The 18,891-nt window shown below is 44.3% G+C and overlaps 1 protein-coding gene across 1 annotated transcript in view; it reads right to left on the bottom strand.

Moving 5' to 3' along the window:
- ALPK2 (alpha kinase 2) overlaps positions 1-18,891 on the bottom strand; it is a 149,761-nt gene that overhangs the window by 103,071 nt on the left and 27,799 nt on the right. Inside the window, exons 3-4 of the mRNA XM_060173943.1 lie at positions 14,816-14,943; positions 5,467-5,584 (exon numbers count right to left, since the gene is read on the bottom strand). Of these exons, the coding sequence (XP_060029926.1) occupies positions 5,467-5,584; positions 14,816-14,924 (227 nt within the window). The 5' untranslated portion in view covers positions 14,925-14,943. The remainder of the gene's footprint in view (positions 1-5,466; positions 5,585-14,815; positions 14,944-18,891) is intronic.

The following is an 18,891-nucleotide window of genomic DNA, read 5'->3' on the forward strand; positions in this document are numbered from 1 at the left end:
GTGTTTCTCACTACCTGCTGGAGAGTTTGCCTTCCCCAGGTGATCACAGTTGAGGGAAACTGATACCCCTCCTGGGGACCATAGTGTTGGGCTCAGACAGCAAATACTTTTTTTTTCTATTTTTTATTAGTGATTCAAAAATTATGAAATATAGTAGTAAAATCCCACCACCACCTGAGTTCTGTGTCCATATTCCCTCCAATGGAACTGTTGTGGTTCTCTCAATGTCACAGATATGGACCGACTATTATTTCTATAATCATCTATCTATCTCTATATCTTTTTGCCCATTGTTTCTATGTCCTGCCTTCTCTTCCTTTTTATTTCCTTCTCTTCTTTATTAAGCCACACCTACACCTATTACCTCTTCAGAATGTCCTTCCTTTTTTCCTCTTCTCTCTCTGGGTCCTGATGAAACTGGGATTCAGAGCCCTGTAGTCACCTTCCCCTAACATTTCTTCCCCTCTCTGGGAGTGTAGACCAAAATTTATTATGGGGTGCAGAAGGAGTCTGGCTTCTGTAATTGCTTCTCCACTAGCCATGAGCATTGGCAGGTCAATCTAAACCCCCAGCCTCAGACAACAAACACTTAGGAGCCTCTCTCTCTCTCTCTCTCTCTCTCTCTCTCTCTTCTCTGCCCGCTACCACTAACCAGAGCAGCTTCAGGAATGTACCCCAGTGTCCTGAGGCTCTGGCATGTCTTTCCACTTAGATGTAAAGAACAATTGAGAAGGTCGTGGCTTTACTCAAGTCATAGATACTATCTTGTAAAATCCATTCAAATGGGCCAGCAAAAACAGCTCACTTGGATAGTATGCTGCTTTGTCATGTGCATGAACTAGGTCTGACACGGGCCCCCACTGCATTGAAGGAAGCTGCAGTGCTGTGCTCTCAATCTCTCTCTGTCTCTCTTTCTCTCTGTCTAAAAAAAAAAAAAAATCCAGTATGAATTTGGATAACAAAAATCACTTCAGCCCTTGTGTCTGTTTATAACTCTCCTGCTCAATATTCATTTCCTTTTTGACTTTGAAAAATGGCCCTGCTCCCAACACTTTCCAAAACTATGCAAGTAAAGATTACGCTGGCTCTAAGCACACCTGGTAGGTATGATAAGCTCAAACTGAGTAAATCTTTAGAAGGATTTACTTTTACTTGTTTTTATGATCATGCTCATGACAAACACCAGCCCAGGTGATCTATCTTGACACGCCAGAAGGTGACCTTTTGAGGGCCCAGGGAGACATGAATATGGAGGGTGCACTTGCTGTTTATGTCTGTGCCAGAAGTCTAGCCTAGGATCTCATGCAAGCACCCTCCCACTGAGCTGCTTTTCTGAAACAATTTTTCCCCATTTCTACCGGTTTTATGAGAAGAGGAGAGGAATCTAAGCACTGTTCCATCACCCCTGGAGCCCCACTCATTTTTGCCTTAGTTGCTTTCTCATGGGGTGCTGGGGCTGAACCCAAGGCCTCACACAAATAAGGCTGGAGCTTCACCACCGGGTCTCCAGAGGGGCAGACAAGTCAAACCTGTCCACACAGGGGCAGACAGGCCTGTGGCCACTGTGAATTTCTTCAGCTCACTGTCCTGACCAGATCCTCTACAGGGGCTACTGACAACCCCACCATAGCCCAGGGCTGAGGCAATAAGATCCAACATGCTGCCTGGCCCTCCCTCTACCCCAGGCACCCCTACTCTGTCCCTCTCTGCCTTCCCCTCCACCCCTACCCCCCACCCCTGCCTCACTTGTAATCTGTGCTGTGTCTCAGCAGAGAGTGATGTGATTGTCACCATCAAAAGAGACCTCCTAGGAGGAAGAGGAGGAGGTGGAGGAGGAGGAGTTTTTTTCTTTCTCTCTCTAGATTCTTATCTGTCTGCCTTGCTGGTGTTGGTAAGAGACCACAAGCCCCTGTTCAATCAACATCTCTTTGCATAGTCCTCCCCCAGCCCCTACGTTTTTTTGAAAAGCAGATTTTTGTTTTGTTTTTAACGCCCTGCTGCAAACCACACTGTTATTATTGACAATCTCCCCTCAGTGTCTTCCTGCTTTGTCATCCCTCTTGCCTGCCAAGATCATAACTGCAGGAGATGAAGATCAAAACCTTCCAGACAATCTGCTTTTCCAGAGAATTGGAGCGGGACAGAAGTGGTGAGAGAAGAGAGGGCAGGGAGGAGGGGGCCACAGCAAGGGAGGACTGCAGTTCTGGAGACTCAGCGACACAACTCAGGGGCTCTTGGCCTCAGAGCAGAACCTCAGATCAGATCTTCTTCATAGAAGCCCCCTAAAGGCCCTGGATAAATGCAGATACATGAACCTTCAAATATTCCAGAATTTATATCTTATAACCCAAGGACCAAATCCAAGCAGATGCAGAGAAGCATTTTTCTGTGAAGACTGCAAGCTTATGGTATTCTGATGATGGCCAGACAATTCAAGACTGACACTGGAGCTCAGAACTTGTCATCTTGAGAGGCACCTGCATGAAATACCACCTTCCCTGCCTTGCATTTACTATCCTGGTGGGAGCCAGACTCCTACAGAACAGTGCTCCATGCATTTACATCATGGGTAACAAATCAGAGATTCTGACACTTGTGAATGAATGAATCAATGGTGAGGTCCCCACCTCAGAACCACTCCTGTAAAAAAAAAAAAAAAAACAACCTTGGAGGCCTGGTACTTAATAGAAGTGCATGCAGATGTCAATGACTGCACTGTAAAGCATTTACCCCTTCAATAATAATAATAATAATAAATAAATAAATAAACCTTAAAAAAAACTTTCACAGATCATCGGCACCCAGAATGCTTTCTGCTAAGCTGAACAGTGCAACCATGTCTGTTAGGAGATTGCTCTACCATTGCTCTTTAGGACTGAATATTTTCCCCATTAGGTGAGTTTCTCTTGTGTTTGTTTATGAGTGAGAAGGAAGGAGAGAATCAGAACATCACTCTGGCACATGCAAAGCCAGGGATTGAACTTGGGACCTGAAGCATGAGAGTACAAGTTTTTTTTCCACTGTGCTACCTCCCAGACAGTGATGTGCTGCCTTTGAAAATAGCAGGCTGGGTCATGGATATAAGGCACCAGACTTACATACATGAGGTCCCTAGGTTCAATGCCTAGTACTACGATATGGCAGAACTGAGCTGTTCTCTCTCTCTCTCTCTCTCTTCTATCTCTCTCTCTCTCCTACAAATAAATACTCTAAAAAATGGTTAGATGGCACATGGGTCTACCTAGTTCCATTTCAGATGGTGCATTTTCCAACAGAGTTACAGATCCTAGATATAGGCTAGGGTCTAGGGTACTGGGTACATGTGTACAGATATCTGTAAGTTAGGGAAAATTATATACCTCAAAGTAAAAGTGGTCAATAGCCCTCTCTGGCTAGACTTAGACCTAATAAGCTTGTCAATCTAGTAGAATGGCCTAAAGAAGGCACCATAAATCCTCTAATAAAATATTACTTAGGCCTAGATAGGCTCCTCTCCTACCCCCTACTTCACTTCTCTCAGTCACTCTAACTACTCAACTAACTATACAAAAGAAACTAAAATTTACTCTTCCATCTTTTCGTCTCTTCTGATAGGACATTAACATTATCATCACCCCTTGGAGATCTTTAGAAAAGACACTGTATACAACTGATCAAGAGAGATGCGGGTGGGGAGGGTGTGTGTGTGTATCAAGCAAAGGAATTATTGTCCATATGAAAATTTTTATTACAATCATCAAACAAGTAAATACCAAAAAAAAAAAAAATTGAGCTGAACTCAGATCCCCCTAAAAACCTAGGTCTATATCTTCCCTAACTTGAGGCCTGACCCCATAAACCTAATACTTGGCTTGAATACAACAAATGACCCTCAATGCTTTAGCAAATGGGAATAAGTCCAATCTTGTCAAATAAAAAAGGGTCTACAAAAGCTGGAAAAGGGCAAGAGACTGGCTCACTTAATTATGGCTATTTTGGCCAATACCAGGCTACCTCATCACCTGGGATCCCAATCAGGGAATCTTTGGATTCTCCCATGAATACGATGGGTCACTTCCATCAAGAGCATCATCATAAGCCCTTCCCAGGGCCTCTCCATGACCTTACCCTCACTATAAACTAGCAATGATAAGGACTGCCCCACTCTCCAAAGGGAGGCTGAGTCATCCTACTCTGTCATTTCAGAAAGACTGGTCCTGAAATGAGTGCAGCCTAGAATGTTCCCAAATGTGACTACAGACTGCAAGCTCAGACTGACAGGGATACAGGCTTCTATGCTAAATATGAATAGATTGGGCCTCGGGTCAGATTGATGTGATAAACAGTTAATTGTATTGATATATTTTCTTCAAGTGTGGGAGCTATATATATAGTCCATCCACATCTGTAACCTTGGGAGAACTACTGTAGTTTTCAAGGAAGGGTTGGAGACACAGAACTCTGATGGTAGGAATGGTGTGGAATTACACCTCTATTATCTTGTGATTTTGTAAATAAATATTAGACCACCAAGAAAAGGATTTAAAAAATAATAAAATAGTTAAATGGCAGACTGGGAACCTGAGAGGCATGCTTTCTATCACACCAAATATTCAGTATTTTTCCCTTGGGTCACTGCCCCCCTGGACTTTGGAGCAGGCAATGGGGGCTCCTTGCCCTGCCACTTGGAAAGGTCATCTCTGTCTCCCTACCCTGTTATGTCTCCCTGTGAATCCTGGGCCCTCAGCATGGTCTCCTCCTTCTCCCACTCCTTAACTCCCCAAGTGCCCTGCAAGTGTCAGCTGCTAACTATCAGGTAGCTCTATCTGTTAAAGTACTAATTTGCATGCCTGAGGCCCTGGAGACATTTCTGGTCCTGTATTAGTAAGTGACAAATAACATGAACTTTTTGTTTGTTTGTTTTTATTGCTGGGCTCATTTTGGGCACAACAAATCTACCACTTCTGGTGGCCAGTTTTTTCCTTCCTTCCTTCCTTCCTTCCTTCCTTCCTTCCTTCCTTCCTTCCTTCCTTCTTTTCTATTTTATTTGATAGAACAGAGGATAATTGAGAGGAGAGGAAGAACTAGAAAGGGAGAAAGACTGCAGACACGGTTCACTACTTGTAAAGCATCCTCCCTGCGGGTGGGGAGTTAGGGACTCAAACCTCAGTCTATACACATGGAATATAGGCGTTCAAACAGATGTGCCACCACCCAGCCCCTAAATGACATGAATTGCAACTCTTATTTTTTAAAAAACAAATTTATTTATTTATTTTATAAGAAAGGATTGTTAGTTACCAGCTTAAGCAGAGACCCTGCTGGAAACTTTGACCAGCACCTGCAAAGAGCAGCTAAAATTAGGGAGCATCTAATGTCAGGGAGCAGAAAACAAAGACAGCCTGTCTCAGACTTACCTCACAAGAACCAGCACAGGATGGAATGAAGGGGTCTTAAGAGACAACCTGGAAAGATGTTCCCACTTACCTGTACAGATGCAGTATATGGATGTACTGATTCTGGGAGAATTCATAACTGGAAGTGACTTCACACTGATCTATGGTTTGGCCATTCTTGTACCAAGTTACGTCTGGTTTGGGCTGACCTGATGATAAAGAGATGAGAACATTCTTAATACACTAAGTGTTCCTAGAAAAGAGAGTAAAGAAACTATGAATGAGAATGAGTGATAAGGGCCTGGGAGATAGCTCAATCTGTTAAAGTATTAATTTGCATGCCTGAGGCCCTGGAGACCTCAGATTCAATCCCCAACACCACCTGTGCCACAGGTGAGTCACTCATGTTCAATCTCTCTCTCTCTCTCCCCCCTCATTTTTCTTCCACAGTAAATAAACAAACAACAAAAGAATAGGCAATTAGTGATAGTGCTGCATTAACTGGCAAATTGGAGACACTTCCACTCATTGATAAGAATCTGTCAATAAGTACTATTGATCATGTGTAACGTCCAAAATGGTGCTTGCTGGGAGTGGTGGGGCACACAAAATTAGAAATACTCTCTCATCTCAAAGAATAATTAAAAGTATAATGGTATGCCAAAGTATTTCATGCCTGAGACTCTGAAGTTCCAGGTTCAATCATCTATACCACCACAAGCCAGAGTTCAGTGGTACTCTGGTAAAAACAAATAATAATAATAATTAATTAATTTTAAAAGAGGAGGAGAAAAGGAAAAGATAAAAATAAATGATCTATAATCAGAAATAAAGCGAAACTCAAAATATGGAAGTAACTTAAATGCCATCAACAGATGACTGTATAAAGAAACTATAGGACACATATTCAGTGGCATGGTTATCTGCAATTTAAAAAGATGACGCTGAAAAAAAAATGACGCTGGATATTTCACCAAATACAAAAGTAAATTCCAAGTGGATCAAGGACTTGGATGTTAGAGCAGAAACTATCAGATACTTAGAGGAAAATATTGGCAGAACTCTTTTCCACATAAATTTTAAAGACATCTTCAATGAAACTAATCTAATTACAAAGAAGACTAAGGCAAGCATAAACCTATGGGACTACATCAAATTAAAAAGCTTCTTCACAACAAAAGAAACCACTACCCAAACCAAGAGACCCCTCACAGAATGGGAGATCTTTGTTGGGAAATTGTGAACATGTGGTTGAGCTTGGCAGGGCTTGAACTTGAGGGGACATCCATCCTCTCCCTGCCCCCCAAAGCACCCTATATTCCATGCTACTAATGGCTCTTTATTATTTATATATCAGTCTCCTGCCTTGTCATACAAATGACTAAAGGTCTCCTTCCTAAGCCCCAGCAGGGTATTGCTAATCAGGCTAGTTGAACCCCTAGCAACTGTTGCTAGGGGGGCCCTACCATTTCCAGCCCCTCCCACTTATGGTATTGTCAAGCCACTTCCTTCTCTGTTTTCTCTCTTCTGTGTCCTGACCTGGAGAAAGGTGGGTCTGCAAGACCAAGAGGCTGCCACCGGCCATTGTGGTTCACGCCATGTGGCTTAACAAGGTGTGCCACTGCCCAACTCTGGGGATCTCGCATGAATAAAGATTGATATTGCCTTGCCGCCTCAATCTTAGTTCCTGGGCCATCTCTCTCTCCTGAGACACTAGCCCGACAGATCTTTACATACCATACATCAGACAAGAGGCTAATAACCAAAATATATAAAGACCTTGCCAAACTCAACAAGAAAACAAATAATCCTTTCCAAAAATGGGGAGAGGACATGGACAGAATATTCACCACAGAAGAGATCCAAAAGGCCAAGAAACACATGAAAAAATGCTCCAAGTCTCTGATTGTCAGAGAAATGCAAATCAAGACAACAATGAGATATCACTTCACTCCTGTGAGAATGTCATACATCAGAAAAGGTAACAGCAACAAATGCTGGAGAGGGTGTGGGGACAAAGGAACCCTCTTGCACTGCTGGTGGGAATGTCAATTGGTCCAACCTCTGTGGACAACAGTCTGGAGAACTCTCAGAAGGCTAGAAATGGACCTACCCTATGACCCTGAAATTCCTCTCCTGAGGATATATCCTAAGGAACGCAACACACCCATCCAAGATCTGTGTACACATATGTTCTTGGCAGCACAATTTGTAATAGCCAAAACCTGGAAGCAACCCCGGTGTCCAACAACAGATGAGTGGCTGAGCAAGTTGTGGTATATATACACAATGAAATACTACTCAGCTACTAAAAATGGTGACTTCACCGTTTTCAGCCCATCTTGGATGGAGCTTGAAGAAATCATGTTAAGTGAAATAAGTCAGAAACAGAAGAATGACTCCCCCTAAACCACGAGAATTCTGGTGGTTATCCCCGGAAAGGGCTCAGAACTTTAGAGGTGGGTACACATACCAGATATGGGTGTGAAACTACACCCTGAAATACTGTACTTTTTAAAATTTCTTTGTTGGGGAATTAATGTTTTACATTTGATGGTAAATACAATATTTTGTACATGCATAACATTTCCAAGTTTTCCACATAACAATACAACCCCCACTAGGTCCTCTGCCATCATGTTTCAGGACCTGAGTCTTATACTTTGGTGCAATACACCAACTCCAGTCCAAGTTCTACTTAGTGTTTTCTAATCTTGCTTTTCAACTTCTGTCTATAAGTGAGATCATCCAATATTCATCCTTCTGTTTCTGACTTATCTCACTTAACATGATTTCTTCAAGTTTCATCCAAGATGGCCTGAAAATAGTAAAATCACCATTTTTAATAGCTGAATAGTATTCTGGTTTGTATATAGACCACAACTTGATGTTGGACACCTGGATTGCTTCCAGGTTTGGGCTATTACAAATTGTGCTGCTATAAACATAGGTGAACACAAATCTTTATGGATGGGTGTGGTTTTGGTTTCTTAGGATATAACCCCAGGAGGGGAAGTGCAGGGTCATAGGGTAGGTCCATTTCTGATCTTCTGAGAGTTCTCCAGACTGCTCTCCACAGGGATTGGACCAACTGACATTCCCACCAGCAGTGCAGGAGGGTTCCTTTGTCCCCACAACCTCTCCAGCATTTGTTGCTGCTACCTTTTCTGGTGTATAACATTCTCACAGGAAATCCTATACTTTTATAAACCACTATTCACTCACTAATAATTCAAATGCAAAAAAAGGAAGAAAGGAAGATGGTAAACTTGTGGCTCACAGTTTCTTTCCATGTCCAATGGGAGTGAGAATCACCCATGCATTTTACTGATTCTCATCTGAGAATCACCCATGCATTTTACTTCACTCAGTAAGTAAGTATTCAAAGTCTCAGATTTAGTGACAGTCCATGTTAAGCTGGAGAGTTGTTTATCTAATGAAATGGCTCATCTGTATCAGAAAAGATAACTCCATAAACCATGGTTTCTTGTCCTATAGAACATCTGTAAAATCCTAATCAATGTTTGGCTGAGTGTAACAATATTATTATTGTTGTTATTATTATTATTATTGAGATATCAAGGTCTTGAGCATGTATTATTTCACTGCTCCTGGCAGACTTCCCAGTCTTTTTATTCCATATGAGAGAGAGAGAAAGAGAGAGAGAGAGAGAGAGAGAGAGAGAGAGATACAGAGAGAGCACTGCACTAGGGTTTTCCCATGCCATGGTGCTTCCATACTGTGGTGCCAGGGTTCAACCCATGCTTCATGCATGACAAAGCACATGCCCTCTGGGAGTCTTATCTGCTGGCCCCTACCCCAACAATGCCAGCCTAACTCTTCTTTCAGAAACAGCCCCTAAATACCTAACTTCTTGAATGTTCAAGACCAGGCCTCCCACCTTTCCACGCCTTTATTTCATATTTGTATGGGGAATCTCAGGACCTTGGAAACAATTACACATTCACAGTGGCTCATAGTTGAGTGGATGCTACAATGTGGGAGAAAGAAGAAGAAAATGAATCAGCAAAATGCCATCTTTCTCTGAGGACAATGGGGCTGGGATGTGGGTTTCCAGGCTGGCACCTGGCATACGTGATGATGTGGTCACAGAATCTGGCCCTTGCTGCTACTTCTCTGCGGGGTGTACCCTTCCCCCATGACCGGTGACCCTTAACAGTGTGGGAAGCTTCTGGGTTCATCAGATAAAACCCTCCCTCCCAGGCACTCCATTCAGCCCTGGGAATTTATCTCCCCCCTTGCAAAAGGGCAGAGAGTGTATGTGTCCCCAGCAATGGGGTCACCAAACATGTACTAACCTGTGTCATCTGTAGCAGAGGCAAGCCTGGTGTTGGGAAACAAAACCCCATTCTGAACACATCCCGGAAACACTCTGGGCTTTCTGTCTGATCCAGCACAGGATTTTTGGCAGACAGCACAGAAAGAGGAACCTCATGTTCTCCTAAAGCCACAGATGGTGGGGGAGGAAAGAAACAGGGGACTAGGGACACAGAAAAGCCCACAGGCTTATCCCCTGGGTGGGCCTAGGATGCGCAAAGCCTCTCTCCCTCCTGCTCAGGGCTCTCTGGAATTCTTGATCCCCCAGCAAGGTTACCACAAGGGTGCTGGCAATGGTGTGGCTGTTTCTCAGGGAAGCTCCCAGTAGAGAACTCCTGGAGCCAGGAGCTGACAGAGCTCAGGCTCCAGCAGGTTCCTTTGGGCCTGATGACTCAGTGACCAACATGACTAAACCACCCAGAAATTCGCTTCCCAGAAAAAGAAAAGGAAAAAAAAAAACAAACCACAATTGAGGAAGCTTCTGATCACAAATTTACCTCTGCCCATTCTTGCCAGCCCTGTGTCCCCTTGTCCATCAGTTTCTATGAGATTCCTTCTTTTTGACTGATTGATTGATTTAATAATGATCGACCAGACCGTAGGATAAGAGGGGTACAATGCCACACAATTCCCACCACCAGAGTTCCATATCCCAGCCCCTCCATTGGAGCTTTCCTAATGAGATTCCATTTTAGGAAGGATTTGATTATTCCTTTTCTCTGTGTTGGTGACGTTCATTTCACACTTATGTAATTTTATTTTTCAAGGATTTTTTTTTTAATCTCATCCAGGTTTTAAAAATTAATGCCTTGGGAGGCAAGGCAGTAGTGCACCATGTTGAGGACAAATGTTACCATATGCAAGACTGGGGTTCGAGCCCCAACTCCCCACCTGAAGGAGGGATGTTTCACTATTGGTGAAGAAGGCCTATAAATGTCTCTTTTTCTCTCTTCCCTCTCTATCTCCCTCCCCTCTCTCAATTTCAGTCCAAGAGAGAGAGAAAAAGAAAGCAGTGGATTCATCCTACAGACACCAGCCCCAGTAATAACCCTGATGGCAATGAAAATAAAAATTAAAAAAATAATGTCACAAGGACCAGGTGTTTGTGCACCTGGTTAAGTGCACACATTACAGTTTGCAAGGACCAAGGTTCAAGCCCCCAGTCCCCATCTGTAAGGGGAAATCTTCACAATTGGTGAAGTAAGGCTGCAGGTGTCTCTCTTTCTCTCTCCCTCTCTGTCTTCTCCTTCCTCTCAATTTCTGGCTTTCTCTATCCAATAAATAGATAAAGATAATAAAAAGAAAAAGTTGAAAAAAAAGAAAGTAATGTCACAAAGTGGTTCTAATTCACATTTTTTGTTGGAATTGCTGTGGGATCAGAAATGATGCCCTGTCTTTCCAAGGTGATATGCTGAATAATGTAATATATATGTGAATCCAGCTGTCATATTAACACTTTGATTACTCTCCTTAGTGAAAACCAAGTCTTACTTTTTATATACTTCCTTTGGTTTTCTGTCATCCATCTGATTGATTTTTGTGCTAAATTTTTTTTTTCATTCCCTCAATTTGAATAGGGAAACTATCAGGGGAGAAGATGGGATACAGAGTTCTGGTGGTAGGAATTGTGTGGAGTTGTACCCCTCTTATCCTATGGTTTTGTTAATGTCACCTTTTTTAAATAAAAAAAAAAAAAAAGAAAAAGAAACCTGCAGACCTGCTTCACTGTTTGTGAAGTAGACCCCCTATAGGTGGGGAGTGGGGGTGGGGGGTGGGGGGTGGGGGGTGGGGAGGCTCAAGCCTGGGTCCTTGTGCTTCATACTATGTGTGCTTAACTGGGTGCATCACTGCCTGACCTTGACTTATTTATTTTTATGAGAGACAGAGACCAAAGCATTGCTCAACACTGGTATATGGGGAGGCCAGGAATTGAACCTAGGGCCCCTGGCTTCTCTGGCATGTAAGACAGATGCACTGTCACTGTGATATCTCCCTGGTCCCCTTGACTTACTTTAAAAGATACCTTATGTTGTCTCACTCTGAAGTTCTCTCTTGGACCATTATTTAAAGCTGGTTTGTCTTCACACACAAGACTTGTCAGAAGAAAGTATGTTCAGCCTACATGAGCTGGAACTGAGGACCATGCTGACTTCTTGGACCTTTTTGTAAGGTCAGCTCTGGGCTGCAAGAGGCTAAACACACACACAACTACAGCATCCAGACTGAAGGCGGTGACTCTTTTTTCCTGAATGAGGACGGGGGCAGGGCGGGAAGAGTTGTCCCTCAAGAGAGACCACAGCAGCCTGCCTTTGTCTGAGGGGAAAGATCTTACCCAGAAAAAAAAAAAAAAATGCTTCACCTCAGACTGTGTCCAGAGACTTCACGTGTGGAATGACAACCCTTCAGCTTCATTACTCGGGTGAGACCTTTCCTATTATAGTACACTCTAATTTCATCTCAGGTGGTTCACTTTCTAACTAAGTCCCAAAACCTAGATATACACCAGTTTCTGTGAGAGAGAGCTTACGTTCACACATATCCATAAACTACTGCAAAATATATACTTGCAGCGAGTACCCCCCTAACACTTCCTCTCCACTATTCCAAGCTTTGGGTCCATGATTGCTCAACAATTTGTTTGGCTTTGTATGTTAACTCTCTTTTCAATCACCAGGTTCCAGATGCCATCAGGATGCTGGCCAGGCTTCCCTGGATTGAAGACCCCACCAATGTGTCCTGGAGCTCAGCTTCCCCAGAGACACACCCTACTAGGGAAAGAGAGAGGCAAACTGGGAGTATGGACCGACCAGTCAACGCCCATGTTCAGCGGGGAAGCAATTACAGAAGCCAGACCTTCTACCTTTTGCAACCCTCAATGACCCTGGGTCCATGCTCCCAGAGGGATAGAGAATGGGAAAGCTATCAGGGGAGGGGGTGGGATATGGAGATTGGGTGGTGGGAATTGTGTGGAGTTGTACCCCTCCTACCCTATGGTTTTGTTAATTAATCCTTTCTTAGATAATAAATAAATAAATAAATAAAAGGGAACAGCTTGAAAAGCTACCACTTCTCTACCTGGTAAACTTCCTTTGTCTGTTAATAAATCTTGCTGTACACCAGGGAGTACCAGCTCTGGGACAACCCTAGGTATTCATTCTTCAGATCCCTAGGGGAGGGGTGATTTCCACCCCTTGCTTTTCCTGCTCTGGGTGCCTTTGTCTTTGGTTTTAAGCCTTTTCTCTCTTTGCTGGCAGGCACACCTGAAGGCAGGGGAGAAGTGGAGAAGTGAAGTCAGTGCACTGGGCAAGTGAATTAAAGAATCATGGAGGAAGAGCCCAGTGAACAGTCCTCAGTGACCTGGTGGAGACCATTCCCATAATCCTCACTTATTAAAAAGCACATTCTTAGAGCTGCTGGGTGGTGGCATACCCAGTTGAGTATGCATGTTATCATACACAAGGATGAAGGTTCTAGTCCCCAGTCCCCATTTGCAGGAAAAAAGCTTCATGAACAGAGAAGTAGGGCATTCACTCTTGCTCTCTCTGTCTCTGTCTCTCTCTCTCTCTCTTTCTCTCTCTCTCTCCTCTCTCTCTCTCATACCCTGTCAAAAAAAAAAAATGGCTGCTGGGATCAGTGGAATTGTATAGGAACTGAGCCCCACCAATAGCCGTGATGGCAAAAACAATTCTCTGAGGGGCCAGGTCGTGGCTCACCTGGTAGATAGTGTCTGTTCAAGCCCCCAGTCCCCACCTGCTAAAGAGCAATGGAGTGGCACTGCAGGTGACTCTCTCCTTCACTCTGCTTCTCTCGCCCTCTATTTCTTCTTTCTGTCTCTATCAAAGAATAAAGCATTAAAAAAAAAAAAAAAAAAAGACTGCTGTGAGTTGGTGGAGTTGTGCAGGCACCAAGCAAGCCCCAGTGTGAACTCTGGTCAGAAGGAAGGAAGGAAGGAAGGAAGGAAGGAAGGAAGGAAGGAAGGAAGGAAGGGAGAAAGGGAGGGAGGGAGGGAGGGAGGCGCTCAAAAAATAAGCAGAGTGGGAGTTGCCTAGCCAGGAACTACAAGAGGTGGGAGGTGGGGGTTGGGATCATTGAATATGTGTAGGAAGCTTCTCGAAGGAAACTTTTAGAAAAAATAAATCAGGGGGCTGGTGGTGGTGCACCTGGTTGAGCGCACATGTTACAATGCACAAGGATCCGGGTTTGAGTCCCCAGTCTCCACTTGCAGGGGGAAAGCTTTGCAAGTGGTGAAACAGTGCTGCAGGTGTCTCTCTGTCTCTCTCCATTTCTGTCTCCCCTATCTGTCTCGATTTCTGACTGTCTCCATCCAGTAAGTAAATAAAGATAATTTTTAAAGAAAAAAAAAAAAAGAGAAATCAATCCCAAGAGAATTTTGTTGCTCAATGAAGGTCACTCAGAGCAAACTCTCCAAGAGATGTCTCCAAATGATGCTTTAGAAATGCCTTTATACCCAGGAGTGAAATCACCCCAAAGCAAGAACAGAAAGAGGAAACACAAAGTAGACTGGCACTAGTGGTTTATTACACCAAAGCAAAGGATTCTGGAGAAGGAGGGCAGAGAGTGGGGTGGGGGATGGGGGCCTTTCAGATCCTGGTACACTATGTTGGACGTAATTTGGGAGTGAGTGATGCAGACACCTATCATGATGGGATGATAGATTGTACCCATGTGCCAACAACTGTACTGTAAACTATTAACTTCCCAATGAAAAAAATAAAGGAAAGAAGTGACCTCATGGGGAGCTGGGCAGTGGTGCAACCAGTTAATCACACACATTATACCACTCAAGGACCCAGATTCAAGCCCCAACCCCCCACCTACAGGGGGGACACTTTACAAGCAGTGAAGCAGGTTTGCAGGTGTGTATCATGCTCTCTCCCTCTCTCTCTCTCCCCTTTTCCTCTCAATTTCTCTCTGTGCTGTCAAATAAAATAGAAAGGAAAAAATAGCCACCAAGAGTGCTGAATTTGTCAAGCAGGTATAATCCTGGTGGCAATTAAAAGTTAAATAAATAAATGTCTTTACAATCCAAACCACCAGCCCTCCAGGGATCGGGGAGGGGCACTGGACAGCAGGACTATTACCAGCTATCATGCAGCGGAGCACCGTGTCGGACCTCTCTGGAACTTTCTGGGACAGCAGGGTGGACAGAAAGCAGAGCCCACGACTCTGGGGCCCGCCCGGGTCTGCCATCTTCTCATGCCACGGAGACCTGGAATAGAAAAATCCAATTGTTACCCTGTGCTCCTAAAGTTGTGACAATCCAAAAGGATGGTGGGCCTTGACAAGTGTCCCCAGGCTGGGTGGACCAGCTAGCCAGAAAGTCACCAGTCTAGAAGGATGGTTGAGAAGTCAGAGCCCAGATGAAGAGGGGTGGTAGCTTAACTCTGGGGTCCTGGTGTCACCCTTCTTCTTTCTCTTTCTTCCTCTCATTGACTGGCTTTACATCTTGGACTCAGTAAAAAGGAGGCTGCAGAGGAGCCAGATAGTAAGGTAGTAGTGCCTGGCTAGAGTGCATCGGTCACTATATGCAAATATGATCAGGTCCTCAGGCAGAGAGAAGAGACACACAGAAGCTCTAATTCAGGAAGCAGTATTTATTATGCCTACAGACCTAGCCAGAGTCATGTCCACAAGAGACTAGGCCCCAGGCCCAGTGGTTCTAGCCCTTTTGTACAGTTATCAACTTTCCCATAGTAACTCACAGCAACAAGCTTAACACATGACTTTTTCTTTTGTGTCTAGAGAGTATGACTTGTTTGGGTTATCAGCAGACTTGGGCAGAAGTAGCAGATTTTTTTTTATTATTTAAGCATTTATATATATATTAATATTCCCTTTTGTTGTCCCTGTTGTTTTATTGTTGTACTAATTATTGATGTTGTCGTTGGATAGGACAGAGAGAAATGGAGAGAGGAGGGGAAGACAGAAAGGAGGAGAGAAAGGCAGACACCTGCAGACCTGCTTCACCACCTGTGAAGAGACCTTCCTGCAGGTGGGGAGCTGGGAGCTCGAACCAGGATCCTTACGCAGGTCTTTGCGCTTTGTGCCACGTGCATTTAACCTGCTGCGTTACCACTCGACTCCCAGAAGTAGCAGCTTGTAAGGCTACTGATCAAGACCGCTTTGATGACAGCAAGAGAAAGCCCTGTCTATGCTGGGAGGAGTGGGAAGATTGCCACCAGCTGTGTTTTTCTTTACTAAAAAGTTAACTCTTCATCACTGTAGGTCTGAGCTCATGGAGAAGCAATTATAGAAGCCAGACCTTCCACCTTCTGCACCCCAAAATGATCTTGAGTCCATACTCCCAGAGGGATAAAGAATAAGAAAACTTTCAAGGGAAGGAATGGGATATGGAGCTCTGGTGTGGGAATTGTATGGATTTGTACCCCCCTCTTGTCTTATGGTCTTGTTGATATATTTTTATTTTATAAATAAAATTTTTTTTAAAAAGTTAACTCTTGCTTTTCTCTTTAAAAGTTAACTCTTGCTTGCATTACAAGGACCTCAGTTTAAGAGCTCCATGAGCAGTGAAGCAATGATGTAAGTGTCTCTCCTTCTTTCACCCTTTCTGTCTCCCTCAGGGAGGATGAAAGAGCTACTCGAAATTCAGTGGAGTTGTCTGAACCTCCATGGTGACCAAAAAACAAGAGTACAGCCTTGCACCCCAAAAAGGTGTTGAATAAGTGCCTGTGGCATCCAGGTGGAAACATTTCTCTTTCTGCAAGCCCCAGACAGGCGCCCAGGGCCAGCAGGGGCTGACAAGCAGGTGACCTGACACTCAGACCCCTATCTTCTGGATGCCATTCAGATCATGTCATTTAGACTGCCACCGCGGTTATTAACTCCACTGTTATCTGACTGATGCAGAAGCAGAGGCTCAGAGAGGTGTAGCAACCTTCTCGGGGTCACACAGCTCAAGCACTGTGGCTGGGAGGAGAGGGTATGCTTTGAGGTGGCTTTGGGCCTCTTTCTTCCGGAGGAATACGGGTGTGTGAGTCACTCTGCTGCTGAAACCTGAGGGTGGACTCATCCATACAGAAGGTGGCGGGGAAGTGTGGAGTGAAGCTGAAGGCCAGAGTCAGAGAGAAAGAAAGCTGGGCCAGAGAAAATAGCTCACTTGGATAGTGTGCTGTTTTACCATGTGCACGACCCAGGTTCAAGCCCAGCCCACCTCCCACCACATTGGAAGAAGCTTCAGTTCTGTGGTCTCTCTCTATCTCTGTCTGTCTCTCTGTCCCTCTCTCTGTCTCTCTGTCTCTCTCCTCCTTCTGCCTTTATGTAAAAGGAGGAGAAGAAGAAGAAGAAGAAAGAAGTAGAGAAGGAAAGAGGAGAAAGAGGAGGAAGGGGAGGAAAGGGGGAGAGGAGGAGGGAGAATAAGAAAGCTGTGTGGGCAGAGCTCATGGGCGAGGAGGGAAGTGTGAAGAACCCGAGTGTGTGAAACAAGATCTTAAGAAATTTCGTTTTGTGATTATGACGTGGGTCCTTTTGACCCTCTCCAATAAAGACATGAATTGCCTTTCTGGTTGTCATGAAGTCTAAGACTTTTCTAACGCAGTTATTCAGAGATTGGCCCACACGGGACCCCTAGGCCACATGTGCTTTTGAAAGCATCAAAAGCCCTTCTCAGTATATGTGGTAAAGCAGCTGCACAGAACAAGGAGGTAATTCATCTGCGGGCTAGAGACTAGCCTGGCAGTAGAGCACAGGGCTCGCACAGGGCTCCCACGCCTGAAGTTCCAGGATCAATCCCTAGAGTTGAACTGTGCTATAGCCACACACCCCCGCTCTCCCCCTCCCTCCCCACATATATATCAGATGTAAACAAATAAATACTTTACAAGATGTATTTTAACATGGATGGAATTGGAGGAAATCATGTTGAGTGAGACAAGTCAGAGAAGGAGAAGTGACCCACTCATGGATGGCATCCAAGAAGCAAAGCACAGGACAACACGAGTGAAACCTAACTCAGTCCATCACAGCAGATCTGGGGACTCAGATGGGGTGGGAGAAGATAGAGACGTGTGGGGATGGGGGTTGGAGGGTGTTAATAGGTGTCCCGGCCCTGGTGCCTTGTGGTGAGGGAGGATGACAGTTTGGTGCAGAGTGAGAACACTTCAAGGAAGTGGGAAATGGGAGGGGCCATTTAGTGGTGCACCTGGTTGAGCTCACATGCCACACTGCGCAAGGACTCGGGTTCGAGCCCCCAGTCCCCATTTGCAGGGGGAAAGCTTTTCAAGTGGTAAAGCAGTGCTTCAGGTGTCTCTCTCTCTCTCTCTTTCTCTCTCTCCTCCTCCTCCTCCTATCTCTTCCTTCCCTGTAGATTTCTGTCTTCAGTAAATAAATAAAGATAATTTTAAAAAATCTTTTTTAAAAAAAAAAGGAAATGTGGAATGGTGCCTCTGCGACAACCACCAGCCTGTAAGGCAACATTTCCTCAACATGAATAAACCCAGATTAATAAAGGCATTAAGTTTAGTGAAGTAACTTGGCAACACAAGTACAGATACTAAATGATTACATTTCTCTACAGTGTCAAAAGTAGTCAGACTCATTGCATCAACACTACACGTGGTGTCTGGGGGCAACGGCGGGTGGGGGAAATGGAAAGTTATTGTATAACCCGTCCAAAGTTTCAAGTACACAAGATGAATCAGTTTTACAGATCCGCTGTACAGCACGGCACCTCAAGTCAACAATATGGTACTTGTAGCACACTTCCAAAATTGCTAAGAGGGCAGATTTCATGCTGAGTGCTTGGACTATAAAAACAAGACTAAAAATAAGAACAAAGGGACCCAAGGAAGCTTTCAGAAGTGTTGGACGTGTGTACGACCTTGTTTGGGGGTTGTGTCCGTACTCATCAAACTGTGTACATACAATAGATGCCTTTCAAACAGACCCACCCCACCCCACCCCACCTGATCTACAAGAATATCACTGCAGTGGTTAAAGAGTCAAAAGACGCCAGCTGGTATCAAAAGACCAAATTTGACATGGATCATTACTCACACAAAGGTCAGAGTTTTGTCTAATGGAAAACTTGTTCTCAGCTTCTTTAGAAAGAAGTACCTAAGAAAACAATAATTCAAAAGGAGAACTTTTGTTATAGCCATCTTGCACAAGAACAGGACCAGTAAGAGGACTGGGTGAGGGT

The sequence above is a fragment of the Erinaceus europaeus genome, chromosome 15 (genome assembly GCF_950295315.1).
Source record: "Erinaceus europaeus chromosome 15, mEriEur2.1, whole genome shotgun sequence".
NCBI classification, from domain to species: Eukaryota; Metazoa; Chordata; class Mammalia; order Eulipotyphla; family Erinaceidae; genus Erinaceus; species Erinaceus europaeus.